The sequence below is a fragment of the Prunus mume genome, linkage group LG3 (genome assembly GCF_029339155.1).
Source record: "Prunus mume cultivar Tortuosa linkage group LG3, ASM2933915v1, whole genome shotgun sequence".
In the NCBI taxonomy this organism is placed as follows: domain Eukaryota; kingdom Viridiplantae; phylum Streptophyta; class Magnoliopsida; order Rosales; family Rosaceae; genus Prunus; species Prunus mume.
The window spans coordinates 238,753-262,226 of record NC_142700.1 but is presented as its reverse complement, the minus strand read 5'-3'; the positions used below and the strand labels follow the sequence as shown (position 1 = coordinate 262,226).

Genomic DNA, 23,474 nt, shown 5'->3' with positions numbered 1-23,474 from the left:
AGGATCAGACAGAAGAAAATGCAAATATTTCTTTTTGGTGATTGGTTAATAAACCATGGTTCTCTTCAAATGTTGGTTGTTACAATGCAAAGAAGTTCTGATCGTATAATGATCAGTATATCTTTTTTTTTTTTTTTGGGGTCTGATCTGAACGATCAGTATCTCTTAGAAAGATGAAAGACACAAATAGTTTAATAATTTGTTGGATTACAACCCAAAAAAAAAAAACTCCCTTGCTTGCTAGAGTAGAATTTCCAGGGCTGATGATCAACCTCTGCTGTCTCTCTTGGTTGCTTTACCATTCAAGTACAAGTAGCTCATCTTCTGATCAGAAAAACTCATTGTAGGTACTGGAGAAAATCCAGAATACTGCCCATCTATCTTCGCTTTGCATATGTCATTGATGTTGTTTAGAAGCTCGTTTTTCTGGACAAATGGTTGGGCTGCATATTCCTCAAATGCCATCCACTGCAAGCCATTGCAAACAAGTGTGTCAATATAGAATAAACTTCAAGAACTTTACACAGGGAAAAACAGGAAAGAAAATTATCATAAGGACTTGAAAACCTATACACATTTTGGATTCTTAACTAAATGAGTTTCTGGCAATTCCTCCTATTCGTATTACCATCCCTTAACCAAAAATTACCTGGGCAGCTTCTATCTCTTGATCATGCTTTTGGATGTCAAAGGAGAGGGGTTGCATCATGCACACAAAAAATACATCTGACTTCTCAAAAAATGACTTGTGGCTTTGTCTGCAAATTATAAGAATAAGGTATGAAGAATATACTTTTTTCCGAATAGCTAAAATAACCAAAAAGTAAACATCAGAAAATGAGCAATATGAGAACCATACAATAAACTTGGGAGAAAAGGAACAAGAATTCAAATTTCTAACTTAATGCAGTCAAGAACATTCAGAAATCTTTAAACCCAACAATATTCAAGGAAGCATGGTGCCAGGGCCTAATGTATAAAATGTGTTAAAACTTGGTTGTCATGTATTAGTTTCAAGATTATACAAATGAAGTCCTATATGATTGCAAATCATTCTATAGAACTGTCATATTTTAGTTCATGAATCTGCAAGTGTCTCAACTTGATTTACAGTCTTGAACCCGAGGTTAAGTTTATACTAAAATAGTTTATCTTAAGCAAACATCATATATACCTGAATGCTAGAATTTCTACAAACTCCGAGTCAATCTGAAACCACAGAAAATCCAGAAGCATGAAGAAAGAATACTCATTTAAATTGATGAAGTGTAACTGCATTGCATAGTATCAACTTACTCCCGTTTCTTCTTTGACTTCTCTCACAGCGGCTGCACAAATATCTTCTCCCTAGAGAAGATAAAGTTTAATACATTGGTTAGACTTGAAGTACACTACATTGCATTGAAAAACAAAACCAATACCTCCTGGAATGCACACACACCTCATCTACAACTCCCGTAGGAAACTTCCATACACCTGTCCCCCGTAACAGTCCGCTATTTTCTTGGACTACTAGCACCTGCCATTGAATGTTTACAAACCCAGAAACTTCAGCCATTATAGCAGAGTCAAAGAAAACAACAAATGTAGTGAAAAGTCCAAAGCATTGCAGGTGCATATGGAACCCTTCTGAAACTGATCATCTCAGAAACAAAATAAAACCGATGTCAAATAGCTTGAGAATCAGTAAGGCAATATTAGGACTAAGAGAAAATGCCTTCTTTAAGCCCCTGCCAAATGCAATATTAAAGACTAGCTCACGCCTATTGACTCAGCTGAACTATAGTAAATCTGAAACAATTAGAACCGTACAATCCAAAAATGTTGTTTTTGAAACGAGTTTCTGGAATTTATACGAAGAAAAACGCTTGAAATTGAGATGAAGAGGATAAAACGATGAAATGATAAATGGTGGCCCAGGAAGCAGAGCAGACAGCAGAGTTAAGTTATCCATATACCTCTCTGTTAGGATTGATGACAAATGCGCCAATTCCTACTCGGTGGGTGGCATTAGCAGGAAGGGTATGAGGGGTCTGAGGAATCCAATACACCAGCATCAAATAATCAGGCTCCGCATGGTGGTACCAGAATCCTTCCTGCATTTGCAATCCGTTCCTGCCCAACATCCATTAACTACTTCTTGTTGTATGATAACATTTTTTAAATAATTAACCATTAATCATAGAATTTAATTGACCTTCACTGCTGCTTCGACAAGATTGACTCGATCTAAAGGCAACTTGATCCAAACACCCTTCTTGCCCTGCACGGTTGCACCCACACCCACAATATAAAAGCATAAATCAACAAATGAATCTACTTACTGGGGAAGAAATTTGAGATTGAAGTTGATTAGAATTCTTCATAATCATCCGATTGATATTTAGATGGCATTACCTGTAGCTTCCAATGCGCAATTGAAGAGGTAATAAGAGAAAGGAAGGTAGCAGGGTCCATAGGCTCATTGATGTGGACGATCACGCCGCCGTACGGGTCATTGGTACCGACCAGTCGCTTTGCCTCACTTTCGGTACTCACAATTGTTTCACTTTCGCCGGCCATCTATGGTGTTGGTTCGATGTCAATGATGATGATGAAGAAGATGAACACCTGCCACCTGGGGCCACTGTTTGATCCGTAATTGCATTTAAGGTTTTTTAGGTTTTAAACATAAAAAAAATTTCACTTTTGAAAAAAGTTTTGGCTTTTTCAAAAAGACAAAAAAAAAGACAAAAATCACTCAACTTTCAAATCAAAGATACGCAAATATATTGGATTCCTTAGAAATCTAAAAATAAATAAGGCATTTTCGTCCATTTTCTTCTTTTAAAATTTTTCTCTCCTTTTTTTTTCAAAATATCCTCAGATTTAAGGCTTTTATCACAAAACGCTCATAAACTATCGATTATCTTTAAAGTTTTTTGTATCACTTATATTACATGACGTTAAAATGGGTGCTCTTAAATAGTCATTTTTATATATATAAAAAACTGTTAAATCCAGGGATATAATCGTCAAATCAATTCATTTTCACATCTTCAATGCCTCGGACCCATTTGCTACCAATTTGGAACCATTTCCCTCCATTTCTTGTTGGAATTGGCTGGAAACTAAAGGTAAGCACTGAAAATGGAAGGGAATAACATAAACAAATTGAACTATAAACAACACATGTTGAACAATAGTGTGCAATAGTTGCTTATATTATGTTTTAGGACGATTTGAAGCTTAAAAAAGGACCTAAAACCCAAAAACTCAGTTGCTGTTTTGTCTGGAAATTTGAAGATTTTTCATTACAAAAAGTTTTTAGTGACGGATGTTCATCAGTTTTTCGTGGCTAAACATTTTCTGCGACGGTACTCTTCAGATTTTTTGTCACTAAAAGTCAAATTTCCAGATCAACTTCAAACTTATATATATGCTTGGCACTGCTGCTGAACATCGACACATGTAATTGTAAAGTCATCGCTCATTGATTCTGATTAGCAAGTTTTTCATCAAATGAAGGAAATGCTCATTTCTTATATTTCCTCATTTATTTTTGCTCCTTTAGCCATTTGATTATGCTATTGGTGTATGGGCCAATGTTTCGTTAGGCATGCCTCGTTCAGTTGAGCAGCTGGCAACTAGCATGGCCGTAGCAAACTCTAGAGTGAATATGATAAATTGAGCCTCAACAACAAAAAGACCCAAGACTAATGTGGTTTCTGATTGTTCTACTGAGACAATGACCGACTGAGTTTGAATAATAAAATGTAAGAGTTGTGTGCAACATTTTAAGCAATGGTGGTTTGTATTTTATATATATATATATATATATATATATATATTCTATAATTTTGGATTGATTTGACGATTAAATCCCTAGATTTAACAGTTTTTCTGATATATGGATTATTTAAGAGAATCCATATTAACGTTAGGAACCATGAGTGATACAAAAAAACTTTAAGAATGCAATCTGATAGTTTCACAAACGTCAGGGACGTTTTGTGATAAAAAAAACCTTGCATTTAATGACTAATCAACTTCTTATTTAGTATTAATGTCTACATTAATTATTTTTTTATAAACATATGCATTTTATAGACGCATGGGCGGGCGTGCGGTCGCTATGGGCCGTTCGTTGCGGGCCTGTTTTGCTTCCAGAGTTTTGCCTTTCGACTTTGAGGATGTGAATTAGCATTACAGAAAGAAAAATAAAAAATAAAAAATCTTCCAACCCTGCGAAGAGATTATTGAACAGCTACACGTATTTTAAACAGAGCTCAACATCGACAAAGCAATTTCTTTTCTTTTGTTTTTCTTTTTTGTCATTTAACAATGACTCTCTTTAAATATTCTCACTGGAGCTGAGATTTATGCAGCCCTGATCATCAGAGTTTACCCTCTCTCCTGGGTGCCGTGCTAGTATTCAAGTACAAGTAGCTCTTCTGAACAGAATAACTTGTAGAGGGCACTGGAGAAAATCCAGTATACTTCCCATCCATCTTTGCTTTGCATATGTCATGGATGTACTTCAGAAGCTTGTATTTCTGGACAAATGGTTGGGCTGCATATTCCTCAAATGGCATCCACTGCAAGCCAAGCCATTACAATTCACAAACAGGTTTAGTATCATACGGAGGGATGATTTTCTCTTATTCTCATCCAAGATTTATGCAGCAGTCATTCTAGATTGTTAACTGAGCGGAGTTTTTGAAAAATCCTCTCAAGTGAAAGGGTGATTTAATATCTTGTCAAGATAAAAGCAAAGTTCGTTTGTATTATCCCCCTTCAACCAAAAATTACCTTGGCCACTTCTATCTCTTGTTCCTGCTTCTGGATGTCAAAGGAGAGGGGTCGTAACATGCACACAAAAAATAAATCTGACTTCTGAAAGAACGACTTGTGACTTTGTCTGCAAATTATATGAACATTAACAAGTATAAATTTCCATAAAAGGGAAGGAAAAAGAAGAAGAACCAAGAAGTAAACATCAGAAATACTTGAAGAGAAACGCCATAAGATTTAACTCTCATACCTGAATGATAGAACTTCCACAAACTCTGAGTCAATCTGAAACAACAGGAAAACCAGAAGCATGAATGAAAATGGCATTGATAAGCTAATATTTACACTTACTCAAATTAATGAACGCGTAATTCAATGGTAAGTTGGTAACTACTTACTCCTGTTTCTTCTTTGACTTCTCTAACAGCAGCTGCAAAGATATCTTCTCCCTGGAGGCGATAAAGTTCAATATATGGTTTAGACTAGACTACACTCTGAAGCTCTGAGAGAATAAAAACCAATGCTTGTAGGAAATGCACACACCTCATCAACAACTCCAGTAGGGAGCTTCCACACACCCGTCCCTCGATAGTGTCCACCCTTTTCGTGGACTACTAGCACCTAGCATTGAAATTTCACAAAGCCAAGACAGCAACATCATGGAAAACATTGAATGGTCTCAAGCATTGTAACGGTCAACTGAACATTAAAATAAATGGATCACACATCACTTTTTAGACATTATAAGCCAATCGTAGGAGTATGAAAGTCCAGATAATCAGAATAAAACATTTTAGACTTTTACCCTGTCTGCCATAAACCCGCTTATTCAGCTGAACTGTTCTAGGGAGGGATGGAACATAAACACACGCACACACACAAATGAAGAGTGCAAGAAGTGAAAACTGTAAATTGATAGTTAAGGTGAAGCAGCAAAGACATAGTGCTAAATGTAGAGGCTAATTAGACAAGAATGCCTTTGGTTCAGTAAAGATTTTCACAAGATATAAAATGATAAATGGTGGGTGAGGTATTACCCTATCCTAGAATAAAGTATACCTCTCTGTTATGTTTGATGAGAAATGCACCAATACCCACTCGGTGCGTGGCATTTGCAGGAAGCAGGAAGAGTATGAGCGGATTGAGGAATCCAATACATGAGCATCAAATAATTAGGCTCCGCATTGTGGTCCCAGAATCCTTTCTGCAATTGCAATTCACTCCTGCCCAACATATAGTAAGTAGTGTGGATATATATGTTAAGATTTCAGAGAGATGGACTTTTGACCCACCACTAGTAATATCGATATTGTCCCCAACTTAACCACCTGTTTAGCAAATGTAGGGTTTCTATACAAAAAGCCTCGATATTATTAGGAATGGAACCATTTATTATATGAGACTTTCTATTTTGTTAAGTTTCCGATGTGGGACTCGTGTGTTCTTCAACACTCCTCCTCGCGTGGGACCACTTTTTAGTGTGCCACACATGCAACCAATTCCACACCAGTCACTTTAAAATAAAATAAAAAAAATTAATTTGAGGTTTTTTTTTGTTTTGTTTTGTTTTGTTTGTTTGATTTGGGTTTCATCGGGCCCAGTCAACCGACCCGCTCTAATACCATGTTAAAATATGAATATGGTTTGAATACTTTGGGTTGAATTTTATTTTTCTCCATAAGGAGGTATATATATGAGTTTACATACGAGGGTTTTACAAGGAATTAGATATAGTAAAGAATTAGAAAAGTATCTCCTAATTGTACAATGATTTATCACTTATATAAAAAATAGGAAAGTAAATCCCTTAATTAATAAAGGAAGTAAATCTCCTTGATTAATTAGGATACTCACGTCAACACTCCTCCTCAAGTTGGTGCATATATATCACGAATGCCCAACTTGGTAAGTGAGTCATGAAATACTCTTTCACACTCACAACATATGTAAAATCTAATCTTGAAGGATGTATGAAGAGTGGAACCTTTGGTGGTGGTGATAGAAGAAGAGTCTGGGTAGTCAGGTCAGCAGGATTGACCGCATGCTTCTGTGAGTATGCAATAAGATGGAGAATCGTAGGCGTTCCTGACATTGCAGCGGAAGTAAGATATGATATGAGAAGGTGAGGAATTTGATGTATGAATTTGATGTAAGAATTGGATTTAAGAGGTATGTGTATAAGATTTGATGGTATGTGTTTAGGGATTTGGATAAGAGGATTTGAGGGATTTGGATTTGGGGAAAAAAAATATGAGGAATTTGATTTAGGGTTTTGGAATTGAATATGAGAAATTTGATTTAGGGTTTTGGATTTGAATATGAGAAATTTGAGATAAGGGTTTAGAGACAAAAAAAAATTCTCTTCACTCCCCCTCTCCTTCTGAAGAGAAGGGGTCATCAGAGTAAAGAGATATGCAATATCTTCATAGGACTACATCAAGGTAACGGGGATACGTCAATAAACATTTTCACTCCCCCTCCCCTCGTTGAAGAAGAGGGGAGGAGAGTGTTGACGTGAGTATCCTAATTAATCAAAGAGATTTACTTCCTTGATTAATTAAGGGATTTACTTTCCTATTTTTTATATAAGTGATAAATCATTGTACAATTATGAGATACTTTCCTAATTTTTTATTATATCTAATTCATTGTAAAACTCTCATATGTAAACTCCTATATATACCTCCTTATGAAGAAGAATAAAATTCAACCCAAAGTATTCAAACCATATTCATATTTTAGCAATAGTATCAGAGCCAGGTTTTCTTATGACCTGTGCTTGAGTTCTTCTTGAAATTTAAGTGTATATACACTATAATACTAGGATAGGATAGGAGAATCCTTTCTACTAGAGCAAGAAGAAGAATAATAACAAAAGCATAAATACTCGAAGAGATTAGGAGGAGCTTGACCTTGACTGCAGCTTCTACAAGATTGACTCGCTCTATAGGCAATTTGATCCAAACACCCTTCTTTCCCTGCACTAACATCAAATTATACACCAACAAACAAACAAACAAACAAACAAACAAACGAGGAATACGAGATGACAGATTTGATATATCATTTTACTAAACCTACTGCTCTGCCAGTATCATTTTAATGAAATTACCTGCAGCTTCCAATGCGCAATGGAGGAGGTAAGAGATAATAAAAGGTAGCAGGGTCCATTGGCTCATCTCCATTGATGTCTACGATCACAACTCCATACTGGTCATTTCTCGCACTCAGTAGCTTTACCTCCCTTTCCTTACTCTCAGCTTTGGCAGCCATTGATGATCGATTCGCAGGGATGACCGATCTTACTATGACTAATGAGGAGGAAAAGAAGTGGCCATTATTGATAAATTTTTTTATAAAAAGAAAGCATTTCTATAGACACGTGGGCTGCGGGCGCTGGGCTGTGAATTGTCGACGGGCAGGCGCGCACGCAGTGGGCACGTGAGCTGCTCTGACAAAATGAGTACCTCCGTAAATTCAAATTTTAAAAGCCTTTTACCTTTATTTTACTTTCCATTTACCAAAACTCGTTTCACCCACTCTCAACCCAAACCCCTCAAACGCCGCTGTTACCTTCCCCAACCTTACCTTTTTCTTTTTTCTTTTTTTTAAATAAATAAATATATAAAAGCAATTTTAATCTTTTTTACCGTTGTCGTCCACCGGAGGCTTGGGGGTTATGGAGGCGTTGACCGCCGACCGGCACATACCAAACACAGCCGCCTTTCCAGGAGCAGATAGCCCCATTCCCTGAGAGCACAGACCAGCACCTTCTCTTCGCCAATCCAACGGCTGTGGTTCACTCGCCGCCCCAGAAGCTCCGTCCTATCAGGTGCAGCAGCGGCAGGTGTCCTGCAATCGAGCTCCCGGACAGCGCAGGAAACCTAGGTGATGGGGGTCCAGCACATGTCGGGTCGGGTACGTGGGGAGACGAGGGGAGAACGAGTCCAGGTGAGTCTTTGTTATCTTATCCTTAACCCAAGATTGTTTATTTTTTGTTTATTTTTTCATAATTTTATCAACAATAGCGGATGGATTATTGGATTAATTAGGGTGCCCATTTTGCTTACTTTTATAATATTCTACTGTACTACTGTTTCGTGCACGACATGTCGCAAGAACATGACACCATTTATATTTTTTTATTTTTTATTTTTATTTTTGAGAAAGGACCTTTGGTTATATTAGTATCGATATCACATTGGTAATTTATCGTATTTTTGTCTGATAAAAAAGTAATTGTTGGTTTGCAATGCATATGATGGTTTCTGAGATACATTGGTTATATAGATTGTCGAGTGTTTGAGCCCTTAAGTTTGAGGTGGTTTGTGGCATGGCTCTTGGCCCTATGAGGTTGATGATTAGAGTATTCTTTTTTCCTTTTTCATAATCATAAGTTGGTTGGTACCGTAACGTTTAATTTTTAACAGAGTGTTGTCTATTTTGTAATCAGTTCGTCACCAGATGATGATGGTGATGAGTATTTAAAAACAGAAGGTACAGAACGCATGAAGCGGAAGAGAAAGAGAAGATCGAGGACGGGAGGAAGGCTTGAAAGGGTTGAGATTTTTCTGGAAAGTCTGGTAATGAAAGTGATGGAGAAGCAAGAGCAGATGCATAAGCAGTTGATAGAAATGATAGAAAAGAGGGAGAAAGAAAGAATAGCAAGAGAAGAAGCCTGGAAGCAGCAGGAGTTAGACAGAATGAAAAGGGATGAGGAGATAAGAGCCCAAGAGACATCTCGTAGCCTTACACTCATTTCCTTTATCCAGAATTTTTTGGGCCATGAAATTCAAGTCCCCAAACCAGCACCACCACCACCACCACCAATATCAGTAGTACCTAATTATGATCATCGATGCATGGACGAAAATGGGGGTGCAGACAATGGCATTCAGAGGGACATGATGGTGATGACCAAGTGTGATCAAACTAATAGAAGATGGCCAGAAGCTGAAGTGCAATCCCTGATAACGCTGCGGGCTGGTTTGGAACACAAGTTTCGCATTGCGGGTAATTCCAAAGGACCCATATGGGAGGAGATATCTCTAGGTATGTATGATATGGGCTACAACCGCTCAGCAAGGAAGTGTAAAGAGAAATGGGAAAACATCAACAAGTATTTCAAGAGGTCCATGGGAACTGACAAGAAGCGTTCTGCAAATGCTAAGACTTGCCCATATTTTCACGAATTAGAGTTGCTCCATAAAAGTGGACTTGTAAGTTCAGAGGATGGTTTTAAATGCACAAGCAACCAGAATGAGGCTAAGATTGAAAAACAGGACAACAGTGAAAAAGGAGTAACAGAGTGATATCAGAGATTCAAGGGAAGCTTCTGAGAGAGAGAGAGAGAGAGAGATAGATAACTAGATACATGAATGGTTCTTTGATGGCTAAATGATTACTATTTGAGCAGAAGAGGAGATTGGCATCTTGTTTGAAGCTTTGATTGTATCTTGTTTGAACTTTATATCCATGACAGTTAACAAGTGCATTAGCATGGTTTGTTGTGCTATTAGAAATGCTTTGTTGGAAATTGATGATGGAATTGCAAAAATACAAAATGAGGCAAATTGAGTTATATGCTTGTTTTTGCTTGTATATAATGCTGGTGGCATTAGCGGCAAAGGATTAATTCAACTAATCAAACAACATTTATAATAGAATTAGATCCCCGAAGACGCTTTGTGCATGCACATCCACAACACATGGTTGTTAGTTTTTATACTTAATTTTGAGGTTAATTTGTTATATACGAAATGAATATAATCCAACGTCAATGGAATCTATTATCTAACCAAGGAAATCTCTGGTGTGACAGTTACATATGTGACCAGACCAGACAACCCTGTGTGATATGATTCTAAGATATAATAGAGACAACACAACTGAAAGAGAAAGAAAAAGAAAACGAAAAACAAAGAACACAAAAGATAAAGCATTAATTCCTTCCTCCATTATTGAATTTGAAACGGCAAAACAATCATAATAGATTGCTGCTTATTACATGATATTGGATATTATAATAGTACTGAGGAAGAAGAAAAAGAACACTGACATCACTTGGTTGCATGATTGAGGAATGCCCAGATTGCTCCTAGAACAACAGGGAAGACCAGGAGCATAGGAAAGGAGGGCGGATGAACAGGACCCATTGCCAAAGGCAGAAAGAATATGATGGCAACCACCACCAAAAACAGCAAAACTGTAGCAGTGCCTCGATCCATCTTCTTCAAATGTGTTATGTGTTGGCAACAACAAAGCACACCCTCGCACAATCACCAAACTTCTCGTAAAATAATATCAATCAATGGAAATGGTGATGGTGGTGCTGGTGGTCTATGGGGTATCGTGTGGTATATATAATGCTCATGGTGTCTCTCTGGGTAGAGGTACAACCGTTGGGAAAGGATCCATGCATGCATGCATGCAATTTGCAAATGCAGTGCAATAGAGAGAATCGGTGCCTGCGATGGGCTGCATTGCATTACTTAATCAGGCTCTCAAGTCCGATGGCTGACGAAACGAGACGACGCCTTCTTTTCTTTCGCGAAATTAAAATCGCATGCATACATGATACATGCATTTCTCGTCTTATTGGGCTGATGGGTAAAAATTAAATAAGCCCATTAACATTTTAAAGTTAGGTCAAACTTTGAAAGGCCCACTTTGTGAAAGCATTGACCTATGACTGCCGGTAACTTTGTGCTGTCCAACCGTGAAGAGGGAAGACCCATTTATTTATTACCGTTTAATACTTTAATTTAATCCTTCAACTAGCTGTTGCCACGTGGTTGTTACTTTTGAGCACTATAAATTTGGACCCTTGCCAAGTAGCAGCGTCTTCTTCTAATTCACTTGAGTTTCAAATCAAAATATCTGTTGGTGAGAGAGAGAGAGAGAGGCAGAGGCAGAGGCATCTCAGGGAAATGGAACGAGGAGGAGGAGGTTTCCATGGCTACCAAAAGACTAGCTCTGGTAACTGCTAAACCACACTGATCTCTATATTAATTCTTTCTTATTTAAACTAATGGTCGTCCTTTCGCAATTGGGTTGCGCATTTCCTACATTAATTCTTCTTATTAATTTTGGGGTTGCTTTCTTGCATTGCATGCAAGAAGCATAAACTTTCTTATGTTATATATATGTATCATTGTTCTCCCTTGCAAGTTGCATGCATGTAGTCTGTTGATTAGATTCATATCTATGATGGTTTAATTAAAGCTGTCTTTTATAACTCTTACAAGGTGTTAATTTTAGTTCGATCTCGAGTCTTGATTCGCTTGATGCATTTGTTTCTCATTCAATATTAACCATCTCTTTGGTCGAGGAGGGAAAACAAAAATACAGGCCTGTCTGTCCAAGCCTCTGCCCTTCTACCAAGCACTCTTTGTGGGAAAGGTCTTAGTGCTTTGCACAATATATATGTATATCTAGGACTAGACCAAACTCTTGCTGATCGATGCTGCATTTTTAAGCTTTATCATTTCATTTCTTTTAAACAACATGCAGACATTCTCTCTCTAGATCTGTCTAGATCTGTCTAGATCGCTCAATATTATCTATTTCTGCTTCACAGTGCACACACACACACACACTTATGATGATATCCTTGGCATTGTTGATTGAGGGGCTGGGCAGGAAGATGCGTGAAACTTAGATGGAGGGAGGGTATATAGCTAGCGTGTAGGAGATGGAGATATGTAGCTTAGCTAAGTAGGTAGTACGCAAGCAGTGCAAGAGAAAATGGCTGATGATGATGAAACTGATAGAACTCTGTTTACAAGTGGCAAGCATCTTTCATGCAATCTTTGACCCCACATGAAACAAGTGGCCTCCATGCAATGCATTCTCACACATCCCGGGCCCACTCTTTTCCATCTGTCCACTTTCATCTTGCTCTTCTTAACTGCATGTATATTGCAGCCGTTTCTTTGAGCTAGCTAGCCTTTTTTATATGGACTATATACATATATATGTGCAGGCTTTGTCTCAACAAGTTGCCAGCCAGCTAGCCCATTGGTCCATCATCAAGAAACACAGTCCTCCTTCCCAGCTTGTTTCAAGTCCCAAAATGAAAAAGGAATTAAGAAAATGAAAAACCTTTCTAAATGTTCCGTCCGATGAGTTGAGTTAAATTGATGCACGAAAGACAAAACCAAAACCATAGATTTCTACATGTGGATTTGATTTATTAATTAATTGGCATATTCTTTAGGCTAAAGCAAAATTCCAAAGGCCATTTGGTTTACATTGGGACCGGCTCACATGATAAGTCCTTAATCTTCCACAAAACAACATCAGAGCACACCACCCCCCCACCCCCCCAACCAAAAAGATTCAAATGCATGATATGTGTATATATATATATATATATATATATGTTTGTATTAGATTTATAGATTATATGTGAGTGGGTGGGTGCAGGGTTGAAACTATCAGAGATCAACATGAGGCTGGCAGAGATGAATCAATTCAGCATGCAGCAGGGGGGGAAGAGTACTAGCTCCTCTACCACCAATATCAATATCAATAATGTTGTTAGCAACAACAACAACGTCGTTAACCACTCCACCAGTAGTAATGGTACTACTACTACTACTGATGATAACGAATGCGTGGTGAGAGAGCAAGACCGCTTCATGCCAATAGCCAATGTGATCAGAATCATGCGCAAGATCCTTCCCCCGCATGCCAAGATCTCAGACGACGCCAAGGAAACCATCCAGGAGTGTGTCTCCGAGTACATCAGCTTCATCACTGGGGAGGCCAACGAGCGTTGCCAGCGCGAGCAGCGCAAGACCATCACTGCTGAAGACGTCCTCTGGGCCATGAGCAAGCTCGGCTTCGACGACTACATTGAGCCCCTCACCCTCTATCTCCACCGCTACCGCGAGATGGAGGGGGAGCGTGGCTCTGGCTCCTCCACCACCTCTGTCATGAGAAGCGATACCTCAGTGAAGGGTGCTGCTAGCAGCAGTAGCAGGGCAATAGATCATCACCAGTACTATGCTGCTGCTGCTGCGGCGGCTGCTTTTCATCATCACCATGGCCATGCCTTTTTTGGATACTTAAAGCCATCCGATGCCTCCACCTCCACCAATAATAATATCAATGCTGCTGCTGCTGCCGCCGCCATGGCCCCTCTGCCAAATGGTGATCACCACCAGCCACATGCAAATGATCGAGCTTAAGTGAAATGTAATACTTCCTAGCTACCTAGGTCTAGGTCGTTCCATCGAGTAGTACTGGTTTTATTTGAGTCGCTAAGTAGTAGTGCAGTAAAATATAACCAAAAAAAGTACTGTGTGCATGCGTAGTAAAATTAAGGGCGCAGTGTTCCTTGCGTTGGGGATGCTTTTGCTTACGTCGACGCTTTCATATCACATTCATTGCCAACTTCCGCGGCTCATTTTCCCTTTGGAAAGCAAAGAAAAAAAACAGAACAAAAAAAAATTATGCGAAAAATTTAATACTAGCTCCCAGCGAGGATCGAACTCGCGACCTTTCGCTTACGAAGCGAACGCACTACCACTATGCTATGGAAGCCAGTTGGCAGGTTTTGAAAACAATTTAACTTTATACGCGTGTGTTTGTTTGAGTTCTTTTACCCAAAAGGGTATATGCGGATTTAGGTTCTTCAACTAAATTAAATAATTAAAAAAGTAAAAAGAGTTCCACATTTAGCATAAATTCACAAAGGCAGTGGATCTATATATAGCAAAAATAAAAAATTGTTGAAACATTTAAAATACTTTAAAATACTATAAAATGTCATTAGTTAATAAGGATAGTATTTATATATATATTTTTATATTAAAAAAATTAAATTTAAAAAAAATCAGATAATGAGTCATGTTTTTATAGAATACAACTACCCATTTTATCTTTCTTAATTAAAAAAAGAAAATTAAAAAAAATCAATTAACGCACGCATGCCTAATGGGCTAGTTAGCACTAAGCTATTGTGGATGGCTGATAAGCACACCCACAATAGCTTAGGTGATATTTGTGCTAAATTTCCAAATTCAAATATTACCGCCAACTAATCTTATATATATATATATATATATATTAGTATAAGTGATAGTTTAAACTATAAGGAAGAGAGTTTCTCACACACGCACACAACTAAGATGTTATGGCCCTATAGGGGTTCGAATTTGAGAACTCTGGTTGCAAGTTAAGGGCCTTTCCATTGAGATAGACCTCATTCACTAGCCAGTTGCCCATAATAAAAATTAAACAAATCAAATAAAGCATCAATTACATTTTGTATGATAAATTTGATCTCATTGAAAATTTTAGAACTAAAGAAAGTGTTAATACGTTTTTCTGACGGAAAGGTATGACATTTTGATGCAAACAATATTGAGAAGGGAGAGGACATCAAATATTGGTAAATGTTCTAACTATTTGCTCTAAAAGCCCCTTATAAGTTAGAAATATAATTAAAAAAACTAAACAAATTTTATTTCCAAATGATCATACACAAACAAAACATGGCAAGAAAATAAAATGATATTTTATGATTGTTTTCCATGCACTACCAAATACGGAAGTTGAATCTCCATTTTCCATGCACTTTGAAAAAATATTGAAATTAATTTTCCATGAATTTATTTTTGCAAACCAAAAAACACATTCTTAGGGCTTATATATGAGTGATTCTGTATAGGTCAATAATCATTTATATGAAAAATCACTTCAATTGGTTTTAAATGATTTATGAGGAAAGACATGAGAGGTGTTTATCTGGCCCTCCGAGAATTACTCTCAAATGAACCCTTAATGTCCACTGTTGATTGGGCCTGATTGGAATAAAATTATCTAATCTCGTGTTTGGGCCGACCTAACCTTTTGGATTAGGATAATATTACTCCGGCCCGCACGCAATTTGTAGGATAATTCACCCTACTAAAACAGTTTGTTGGGATTAGAGCGGATGCTTCATAGAACGAGCCCACGCCGCCATCTTCTCTCTTATTCTCGGTAAAAATTAGAACCCGACGCCTCCATCTACCCTCCTTTTCTCGGTTTAAAAAAAAAAAAAAAAAAAAAGGTCGGGTTCAAAATTTAATAGAAGCTTTGGTTTAATTCCATTCTGATTTATTTGGAAATTTGTGTTTAATTTTTGTGTTTTCTTATGTTTTTGGACTAAAATATATTAGAAAGGATGCAAGCGGAAGAGAAGAATGCTGCAGAGATGTTACCAGTAAGAATTTCGCGGAGTCAGATAGGTAGGCATTCTATTCGATGGACGTACTCTGTTCTGATTTGAGCCTTTATCCATGCAGATGATTGTGGAGAATCCTCCTGCAAGCAATGCATTTCATGGCACTGAAGAGAAGAAGTTTGTTGCTGATATCCTTGTGTCGTGCTTTACTTATCTTGCTTTGTTTTGTATGCTACAATGGAACAATCATTTGTGCTTTTTCATATATGTTCAGAAATTTTTCAGAAAAAACAAATAAAAAAACATGGAATACGATCACAAGGCCCATTCGTGTGTTAGACCCTTGGAATATGAGAGATTACGACAACGACAAGGTAAGAAATTTGCTGAATCAAATTTGTTTATATCTACACATTCAGTGGATACACTCTGTTCTAATTTGAGCCTCCATGCATGTGATTGTTGAGAAGCTTGGGATTCCGAGGTCTGATTCTCCTGGCACGGTCATTAGGAAGTTAGTTGCCAACCCAATTCCCTTGTGCTTTAATTATCTTATCTTGATTTGCTTTTCTACAATGTAGTAGGATGATTATTTTTTTCATGTATGCTTTTGATATGTTCAGGAATCCAATGAGGAGATACAAATACAATACTTGTATAGAAGCTGGGCAATTGAGGAAAAAGTGTCCAAATCATATACCAGTAATAATTTCACCTCATCAAATATGCTTCCTTCCTATCATTCCGTGGATGTAATCTGTTCTAATTTGAGCTTCCCTGCAGGTGACTGTGGAGAAGGATACAAGGAGTGACATTCATGACATTGACACTAAGAAGTTAGTTTCCAGTTCCTTTTTTTCTTATTTATTATTATCTTGATTTATATTGCTATAATGGAATAGGATTGTTCCCTTTCATTTATGCTTTTTGTATATGTTCTGATGATTTCCATCAGGAAAAAAGGAAAGAAAAAGAAAGGAAATATGTACAGAAATCCCAATACATTAGATGAAATTCTAGAGGTGGTCCTGCTTATCATGGTTTGCATGAATTGGTTACCTAAGTATCAAGGGCGTCCAAGAAACTAGTTTTTATAGTTCATATTAGTATGTAAGATCTGAATACAGAAAGCGAACCGTACTTATGATTGCAAAGACAAAGTGCAAGTTTATTTGTGTTCATAGCTTGTCTTAAATGAAGGGGTTAACACATAGCTTTATTGCCTATCCTGTTTTTGTGACTGCAGATATCATGTCCATGTTGATACTCCTCTTGGAGAATTTGTTTATGCTATTCGGTTAATCATTGGGCTCAGCAAAAAAAAAAGCCGATATTTGTCTTTTTCAAAAACACTGAACCTCCCGCTTGTGAGTTGCAACTCATTTTGATTATAGGCATAATATCTTGTTCCCAAAGCTATGGTTTTAATAACTCTTCCAATGATACAGGTGCCTTGATGTCAGCAATCGATGAGGAAAATAAGGATGAAGATGGATTTCTTCACATGACCTACAGTGGAGAAGAGAAAAACGTAAACGGTGTGTTTATTTATTTTTCTTCTTTGTGATAAGAACATCTCTGTAGTTTAACGGTTATTTCAAAATTTCATTGATGCAGGTTTGATAGTTACTGATTATATTTTTTTGGAAGAGAATTTCTTGTCATACTTGTTTGAAGTTGTTATTGAATTTCTGGGTAAGAGAATTTCGTATGCGGTTGTGATGTTTCATTGTTTGAAATTTGCAGAGAGCAGTCGTAGTGGGGGTTTTGAATTGGTTGGAAGCTGTTCCAAGCTTGACAATCCACTTGGTTTGTTTTTATTTTTTTTATTTTTGGGTTCATTGTATAGTTTATGAAATACCCATGTGCCTATTTTAGTATTGTGTCTGCGTAAATGGTCTCTGTCAAGATAAGTTCAAAATTTCATAGATTCAGGGTTGATAGTGATTATGGTTTATTTTGGAAACTGGTGATTGCCTTTTGTCTTAGTTTTCTTTCTCATATGTTTTCTTATGATGTTTTTGCGCTAATATATTTTAGAAAGGACGCAAGCAGAAGAGAACAACCCAGATCCAATACCGGTAAGAATTTCAATGAATCAGATATGTATACTTCCTAATCATTCAGTAGGCATATCTGTTCTAATTTGAATCTGCATGCAGATGATCGTGGAGAATACTGCTTGCAAGTAGCGACATTCCTGGCATTGAAGAGCAGAAGTTTGTTGCCAATACCTTTGTGCTTTAATTATCTTGCTTTCTATTGCTACAATGGAACAAGATTATTCCCTTTTCATTTATGCTTTTGATTTATGTTCAGAAATTCGTCAGAAAAAAAAGAGGAAAAAAATATGGCCCGTTACTCTTTTAGACCCTTGGAATAGGAGAAAATTCCCTATGGTAAGATTTTCATTGATTCAAATTTGTTTATGTCACTCCGTTCTAATTTGAGCCTCCATGCATGTGAATGTGGAGAAGGCTGAAATTGAGAGGCCTGAAATTTTTGGCAAGAGCAAGAGGATGGCGATGTTAGTTGCCAATTCCCTTGTGCTTTAATTATCTTGATTTGTATTGCTACAATGGCATAGGATAGCTTTCTTTTCATTTATACTTTGGATATATGTTCAGGGATTTTGTAAAGAGATTCAAAGACCGTACTTGTTTAGAAGCTGGGGAGTTGAGGGAGAAGCGTCCAAATTATGTACCCGTAATGATTTCACTGCATCAGCTATGCTTACTGCCTGTGCTATTGGTGGATATACTCTGTTCTAATTTGAGCTTCTATGCAGGTGACTGTAGAGAAGGATGCAAGGAGTGACATTCCTGATATTGACATGAAGAAGTTAGTTTCCAGTTCCCTTCTGGTTTAATTATTTTGATTTGGATTGCTATTTATAGAAGTGCTCCCTGTTCCTTTATGCTTTTGATATGTTTTGGAATCCGTCAGAAGAAGGGAAAGAAAAAGAAAGGATGCATATGTACAAAAGGTCCAATACTTAATTTCTAGGGTAGCGAAGGCTTCCTACTAAGTAATTTTCGTAGTTTGTATCAGTCAATTTGCATACATCAAGTCAAGGAAGACGTACTTATTACTAGAACGGCAAACTCGAAGTTCATTCGTGTTCATAGCCTGGTTTAAATGAATGGGTTCTTACATAGTTTTATTGCCTATCCTATTTTTCTGACGGCAGATTCCATGTCCATGGTGAGATGCCTCTTGGAAAATTTGTTGATTTTATTCGGTTACAGATCGAGCTTAGCATAAAGAAGCCTATATTTGTGTTTTTCAAGAACACTGAACCCCCAACCGGTGAGTTGCAATTTTATTTTTTTAGGCATAATATGTTGTTCACAAAGTTGTGGTAATAATTCTTCCAATGTCAACTTACGGGTGCCTTGATGGGTGCAATTGATGAGGAAAATGAGGATGAAGATGGATTTCTTCACACAACATACAGTGGAGAAGAGAGACTCTGTGGATCCAATGGAGGGCAAGAATGCCCTTAAGTAGCATTAGAAAAAGTGCGAACTCTAGGAGCTCTGAGACTCTTCTTATCGGAAATAGTATTTAGAATAAGTAGGTTTTGACCTGCATAGTCGTCCTTATATAGCAGTTTTATATCCTGGTATTGAATTGAGATCAATGGCCTTATTATTGTGCTGGAAGTATTTTGTCTAATGGTCATTTTTTTAAGATCAATTTCTGTCAGTGTCACTACATTACCTAATGTGGTTGGGTTTATTTCTTTGGGTTGTTACAACTCTCTGAGTTAGGGGCCAAGTTATACGTTGAATCTTGGAGCGTAGCGTAGGTAAAGCCCCACGCACACCCACACGCACATGCGTGCTAAATTGCTACAAACAAACTTGGCATGTGTCATTGGGTTGGGGCTTTGTGACCAACTTGTGTCTTAACATTCAACTGTTGTGAATGTACAAGACCTCCCTCAAATATCATTTTTGTAAAAAATCACTTAAATTTGAAATCATTTGACCACTCAATTAAATGGTTGTTATTATAGTATTTTCTTGAAGCAGTGTGTTTGTCTACTTTTAAAAGTTCATCCTTGCAAAAAATTATGCAAATTAAAAATCATTAAGGCATCTCGATGCATACATGATGGACTTTGTCTTCTCTAAAAGGGAAGATGGTGGAGTTTTTGACAATGAAAATGTCACATTGTGTATTGTGTATATTTCTGTTTAAATACCCCCCATTGCAAAGGCATTTAGGAATTAACTTGCGTGTGTTTATCTATCATTATATTTTCTGCATTAATTTAAACCTTACTACAAAACTAGCCTCTCTGCACACGCCTGCAAGAGGTTTTTTTTATAAAAATTTAACTTTATTTTAGAATTAAAAAAGATAATGGGTAGTTGTATTCCATAAAATTAAGATTCATTATTTGATTTTTCTTTTAATTTTATTTTATTTTAATATGAAAAAGTATAAATTTACCATATCACCCTTATTTAATTAATAATTTCAATTCTTAATGTTTACATTAACCAATGGTATTTTCTAGTATTTTGAATGTTCCCCATTCTCTGCCTTTTGCTTTATATATATGGATGAACAAAATTTAGGCTGTCATTTTAAACATGAATGTCCACTCAAACCAGATTTATTTGCCTCCTATCTATTTTCTTATGAATTAAGTCCTCTATCTCATTATCTGTTTCTCTTTTATTCCGATGGTTATGAAGATGGAATAAAATATTAAGAGGAGACAGGCAGAAGAAGATAAAAATCCAGATCCGATACCAATAACAATTTCACTAAATCCCGATGTCTACAAATCATGTACCATATCCTTACCATCTCCTGAGTCAGATGAATCATAAGGTACAGGAAGGAACAAAATCAGATATATGTAATACTAATCCTTAACCACTACCTACCTCCAGTGTCAGATGATGAATCGTCAGGAACAGGAACAGGAACAAAATCAGATATGTACTTTCACTAAAATAGATGTTTACTTATCCTCAACCATACTACCTTCACCGTCTGAATCATCCGGAAGAGGAAAAATATCAGAGGCATTTATCCTAACTAAACCCTGAAATATGCGATACCATTCTACCTCCATGAGCTCTTTAGTCTTGAAGACCTTGCCCGGAAACCAAGGCACGTCACAAACATGCACTAACATGTACTCGGGGGGATCAGGATAACCATTTAAGGTGTGAAGATTCAGCATATCGCGAGCTTGATCTTCCAAGTCAGACATGTCATCACAAGTACGAAGATCAACCTCATCTACAAAATGATGTATGGAGTCTGGAGTAAATCGACAAACTCCTACCATCCTAGGTAGAAACCTATCAAATGCCACTATCTTGACTAACATTTGAACAACTTGAGGCCATGGAAATGCCTCAAGTTGTTGTCTAGACAGCCTACCATTTTTGGTGATATAATCTATCTCAAACCCATCGTTGGGATCATTAATACCATCAAGGTGATGGTTCGCCAGCAAGAGCATAACTTGCTGCCCAATTGCAGCCACACTGTCGAATTGCACCAGAACAAGTTCTTGTACCAAATAAGAATTGTCATACGTATTTCGGTAAACTGGAACCCCTCCACCACCGCCAACTGGTTCATCGCCTCCGCCTCCATCATCATCGCTGTCGACGACAATGATGTTGATGTCATCATCGCCATCGACGCCGATGACATTGATGTCATCATCGCCGTTGTTGTCATCGTTGTCGTCAGAGCTATTGCTGTCAGATTCTTCAGCACCAGCTGCTGCAGCACCTGCTGCAGATGACATCAAGGCACCTATGACATTAAAAGAATTATTACAACCACAACTTTGGGAACAAGATCGTATGCCTAAAATAAAAATGAGTTCCGACACACCAGCGGGAGGTTTAGTGTTCTTGAAAAAGACGATTAATATAGGCTTTTTTCTGCTGAGCCAAATCTGTAACAGTATAAAATCAACAAATTCCCCAAGAGGCATTTTCTCTTCACTTTCTCTTTCAATTTCTTCCCCTTTTACTTTTTGAGGTTCCTCTGAATCAGCTTGGCATCTTTTTCTTTGGGGAATAACTTGGAAGAAAGAATCCTTCCAATTCCTTGTTTCCAAAAACTTGAGTAGTAGCAACTGCGCCCAACCCACCAAAACCAAAAAAACAACAATGGTAACTCAACCTCAGTCAAACAGTGTTACAAATTAAGAATTGAGAATTAAAAGAGAGAGATTATTGATACCTGGGAAGAGGACATGTTCAGGTAGTTGGCTATGATAAGTTTTGCCTTTTGGATGCCCTGCCCCTCTGCTTTCTTCATGGTGATCCCTTTCCACTGATTCCGATCCACCAGTCGTCCAACAATGCATACATTGTTCAAACCAAGATCGTCAACCACATTTTCTGAATCATCAGTGTAATATATGAGATTTTGCTTTTCATTTTCCAAAGCTTCTATGTATGATCGATCTTGCTTCTCTATAATCCAATTATCAAAGCTCAGGAGCCTCTTCAATTGTGTAGCCATCTCTCCCTTGCACACAGTCAGCCATAGATGCCTCTTCAATTTGAGACTGTTCTCTGCAAATTTCAAATGAAACATCACAACCACATACAAAATTCTCTTACCCAGAAATTAAATAACAACTTCAAACACAAATATGGCAAGAAATTCTTTTCCAAGTAATCCGTAACCACTATCAACCCTGCAGCTATGAAGTTTTGAAATAACTTTTAAACTGCAGAGGCCATTTTCTCACAAACAAGATAGATAACTACACACACGGTTTACGTCTTTGCATGGAAAAAGAAAACTTCAGCCTTATCCCAAAAAAGGGTCCACTATTTAGAACCCCTCAATTTATCAAACAAAAAAAAGTTGGATATAAAAACTCACACCAGAAAAAGAAAAGCGACTGTTATCTATCAAGCAACCTCCAATCCCAAAAGGGCAAATACTCATTACTCTGGTTGAAAAATTAAGCATCCAAAAATTACCACCAAATACTAAAACAAACCAAAATAACCACCCAAAAAGACAAAACAAGCAAAGCACCTGTAACATCAAAGAATTATTCCACAACTTCGGGAAGATATTGTGCCTAATATCTAATTGAGTAGCAACTCACCAGTCGGGGTTTTAGCGTTCTTGAAAAAGACAAATATAGGCTTCTTTATGCTGAGCCCGCTCTGTAACTGAATAAAATCAACAAATTCTCCAAGAGGCGTATTAGCAGGGACATGGTATCTGCAATCAGAAAAGCAGGATAGGCAACCAGGTAGTAATAAGTACGTTCTCCTTTCTGTATGCAAGTCTTATTACTGATATGGACTAAAAAAATTATTTGGTGGGAATCTTTCGCTGCTTAGGTAATCAATTCATGCAAACCATGATAATCAGGACCACTCCTAGAACTCCAACTAATATACTCAAACGTTTTTCCCTCCACTAACTTTTTGGTAAAAGTGCCAACTCTAAATGAACAATACGCATGATTAGATCCTATCTACGTGTGTATAGTTCGCACTTACTCTTTAAA

The 23,474-nt window shown here is 37.3% G+C and overlaps 5 protein-coding genes, 1 non-coding gene and 2 pseudogenes across 8 annotated transcripts; 3 read left to right on the top strand and 5 right to left on the bottom strand.

Moving 5' to 3' along the window:
- Positions 1-11: 11 nt before the first annotated feature.
- Positions 12-2,647, bottom strand: LOC103324362 (nudix hydrolase 2-like). Its single transcript, XM_008226408.3, has 8 exons — positions 2,398-2,647; positions 2,198-2,263; positions 1,959-2,096; positions 1,442-1,519; positions 1,297-1,347; positions 1,175-1,209; positions 650-758; positions 12-468 (listed from the first exon to the last, which is right to left on the bottom strand). The coding sequence occupies exons 1-8, from the start codon at positions 2,560-2,562 to the stop codon at positions 268-270; spliced, it is 843 nt and encodes a 280-aa protein (XP_008224630.2). The 5' UTR covers positions 2,563-2,647; the 3' UTR covers positions 12-267.
- Positions 2,648-4,165: 1,518 nt separating this feature from the next.
- LOC103324364 (nudix hydrolase 2-like) lies at positions 4,166-8,559 on the bottom strand (annotated as a pseudogene). The gene is made up of 9 exons (XR_016125129.1): positions 8,424-8,559; positions 7,886-8,084; positions 7,686-7,751; positions 5,833-5,977; positions 5,317-5,394; positions 5,172-5,222; positions 5,024-5,058; positions 4,792-4,900; positions 4,166-4,577 (listed from the first exon to the last, which is right to left on the bottom strand). The product of XR_016125129.1 is annotated as a nudix hydrolase 2-like (transcript).
- A 25-nt stretch (positions 8,560-8,584) lies between these two features.
- On the top strand, positions 8,585-10,354 carry LOC103324363 (Homeodomain-like superfamily protein). The gene is made up of 2 exons (XM_008226409.3): positions 8,585-8,724; positions 9,227-10,354. Exon 2 carries the CDS (start codon positions 9,282-9,284, stop codon positions 10,083-10,085), a length of 804 nt encoding a protein of 267 aa, XP_008224631.2. The 5' UTR covers positions 8,585-8,724; positions 9,227-9,281; the 3' UTR covers positions 10,086-10,354.
- Positions 10,355-10,815: 461 nt separating this feature from the next.
- Positions 10,816-11,282, bottom strand: LOC103324400 (uncharacterized). The gene has a single exon (XM_016793032.2). The coding sequence runs from the start codon at positions 10,998-11,000 to the stop codon at positions 10,833-10,835; it is 168 nt and encodes a 55-aa protein (XP_016648518.1). The 5' UTR covers positions 11,001-11,282; the 3' UTR covers positions 10,816-10,832.
- Positions 11,283-11,631: 349 nt separating this feature from the next.
- NF-YB6 (nuclear factor Y, subunit B6) lies at positions 11,632-14,109 on the top strand. The gene is made up of 2 exons (XM_008226411.2): positions 11,632-11,751; positions 13,201-14,109. Exons 1-2 carry the CDS (start codon positions 11,703-11,705, stop codon positions 13,965-13,967), a joined length of 816 nt encoding a protein of 271 aa, XP_008224633.2. The 5' UTR covers positions 11,632-11,702; the 3' UTR covers positions 13,968-14,109.
- A 141-nt stretch (positions 14,110-14,250) lies between these two features.
- On the bottom strand, positions 14,251-14,322 carry TRNAT-CGU (transfer RNA threonine (anticodon CGU)). Its single transcript has one exon. It is a non-coding gene; the product is annotated as a tRNA-Thr (tRNA).
- Positions 14,323-15,721: 1,399 nt separating this feature from the next.
- LOC103324401 (uncharacterized) lies at positions 15,722-19,117 on the top strand (annotated as a pseudogene). The gene is made up of 14 exons (XR_016125130.1): positions 15,722-15,835; positions 15,945-16,126; positions 16,224-16,323; positions 16,420-16,463; positions 16,573-16,651; positions 16,733-16,785; positions 17,196-17,316; positions 17,398-17,487; positions 17,696-17,758; positions 17,990-18,030; positions 18,112-18,168; positions 18,269-18,476; positions 18,577-18,655; positions 18,738-19,117. The product of XR_016125130.1 is annotated as an uncharacterized LOC103324401 (transcript).
- A 1,573-nt stretch (positions 19,118-20,690) lies between these two features.
- On the bottom strand, positions 20,691-23,199 carry LOC148918331 (uncharacterized). The gene is made up of 3 exons (XM_089048610.1): positions 23,064-23,199; positions 22,178-22,515; positions 20,691-22,070 (listed from the first exon to the last, which is right to left on the bottom strand). The coding sequence occupies exons 2-3, from the start codon at positions 22,460-22,462 to the stop codon at positions 20,931-20,933; spliced, it is 1,425 nt and encodes a 474-aa protein (XP_088904736.1). The 5' UTR covers positions 22,463-22,515; positions 23,064-23,199; the 3' UTR covers positions 20,691-20,930.
- Positions 23,200-23,474: the final 275 nt, after the last annotated feature.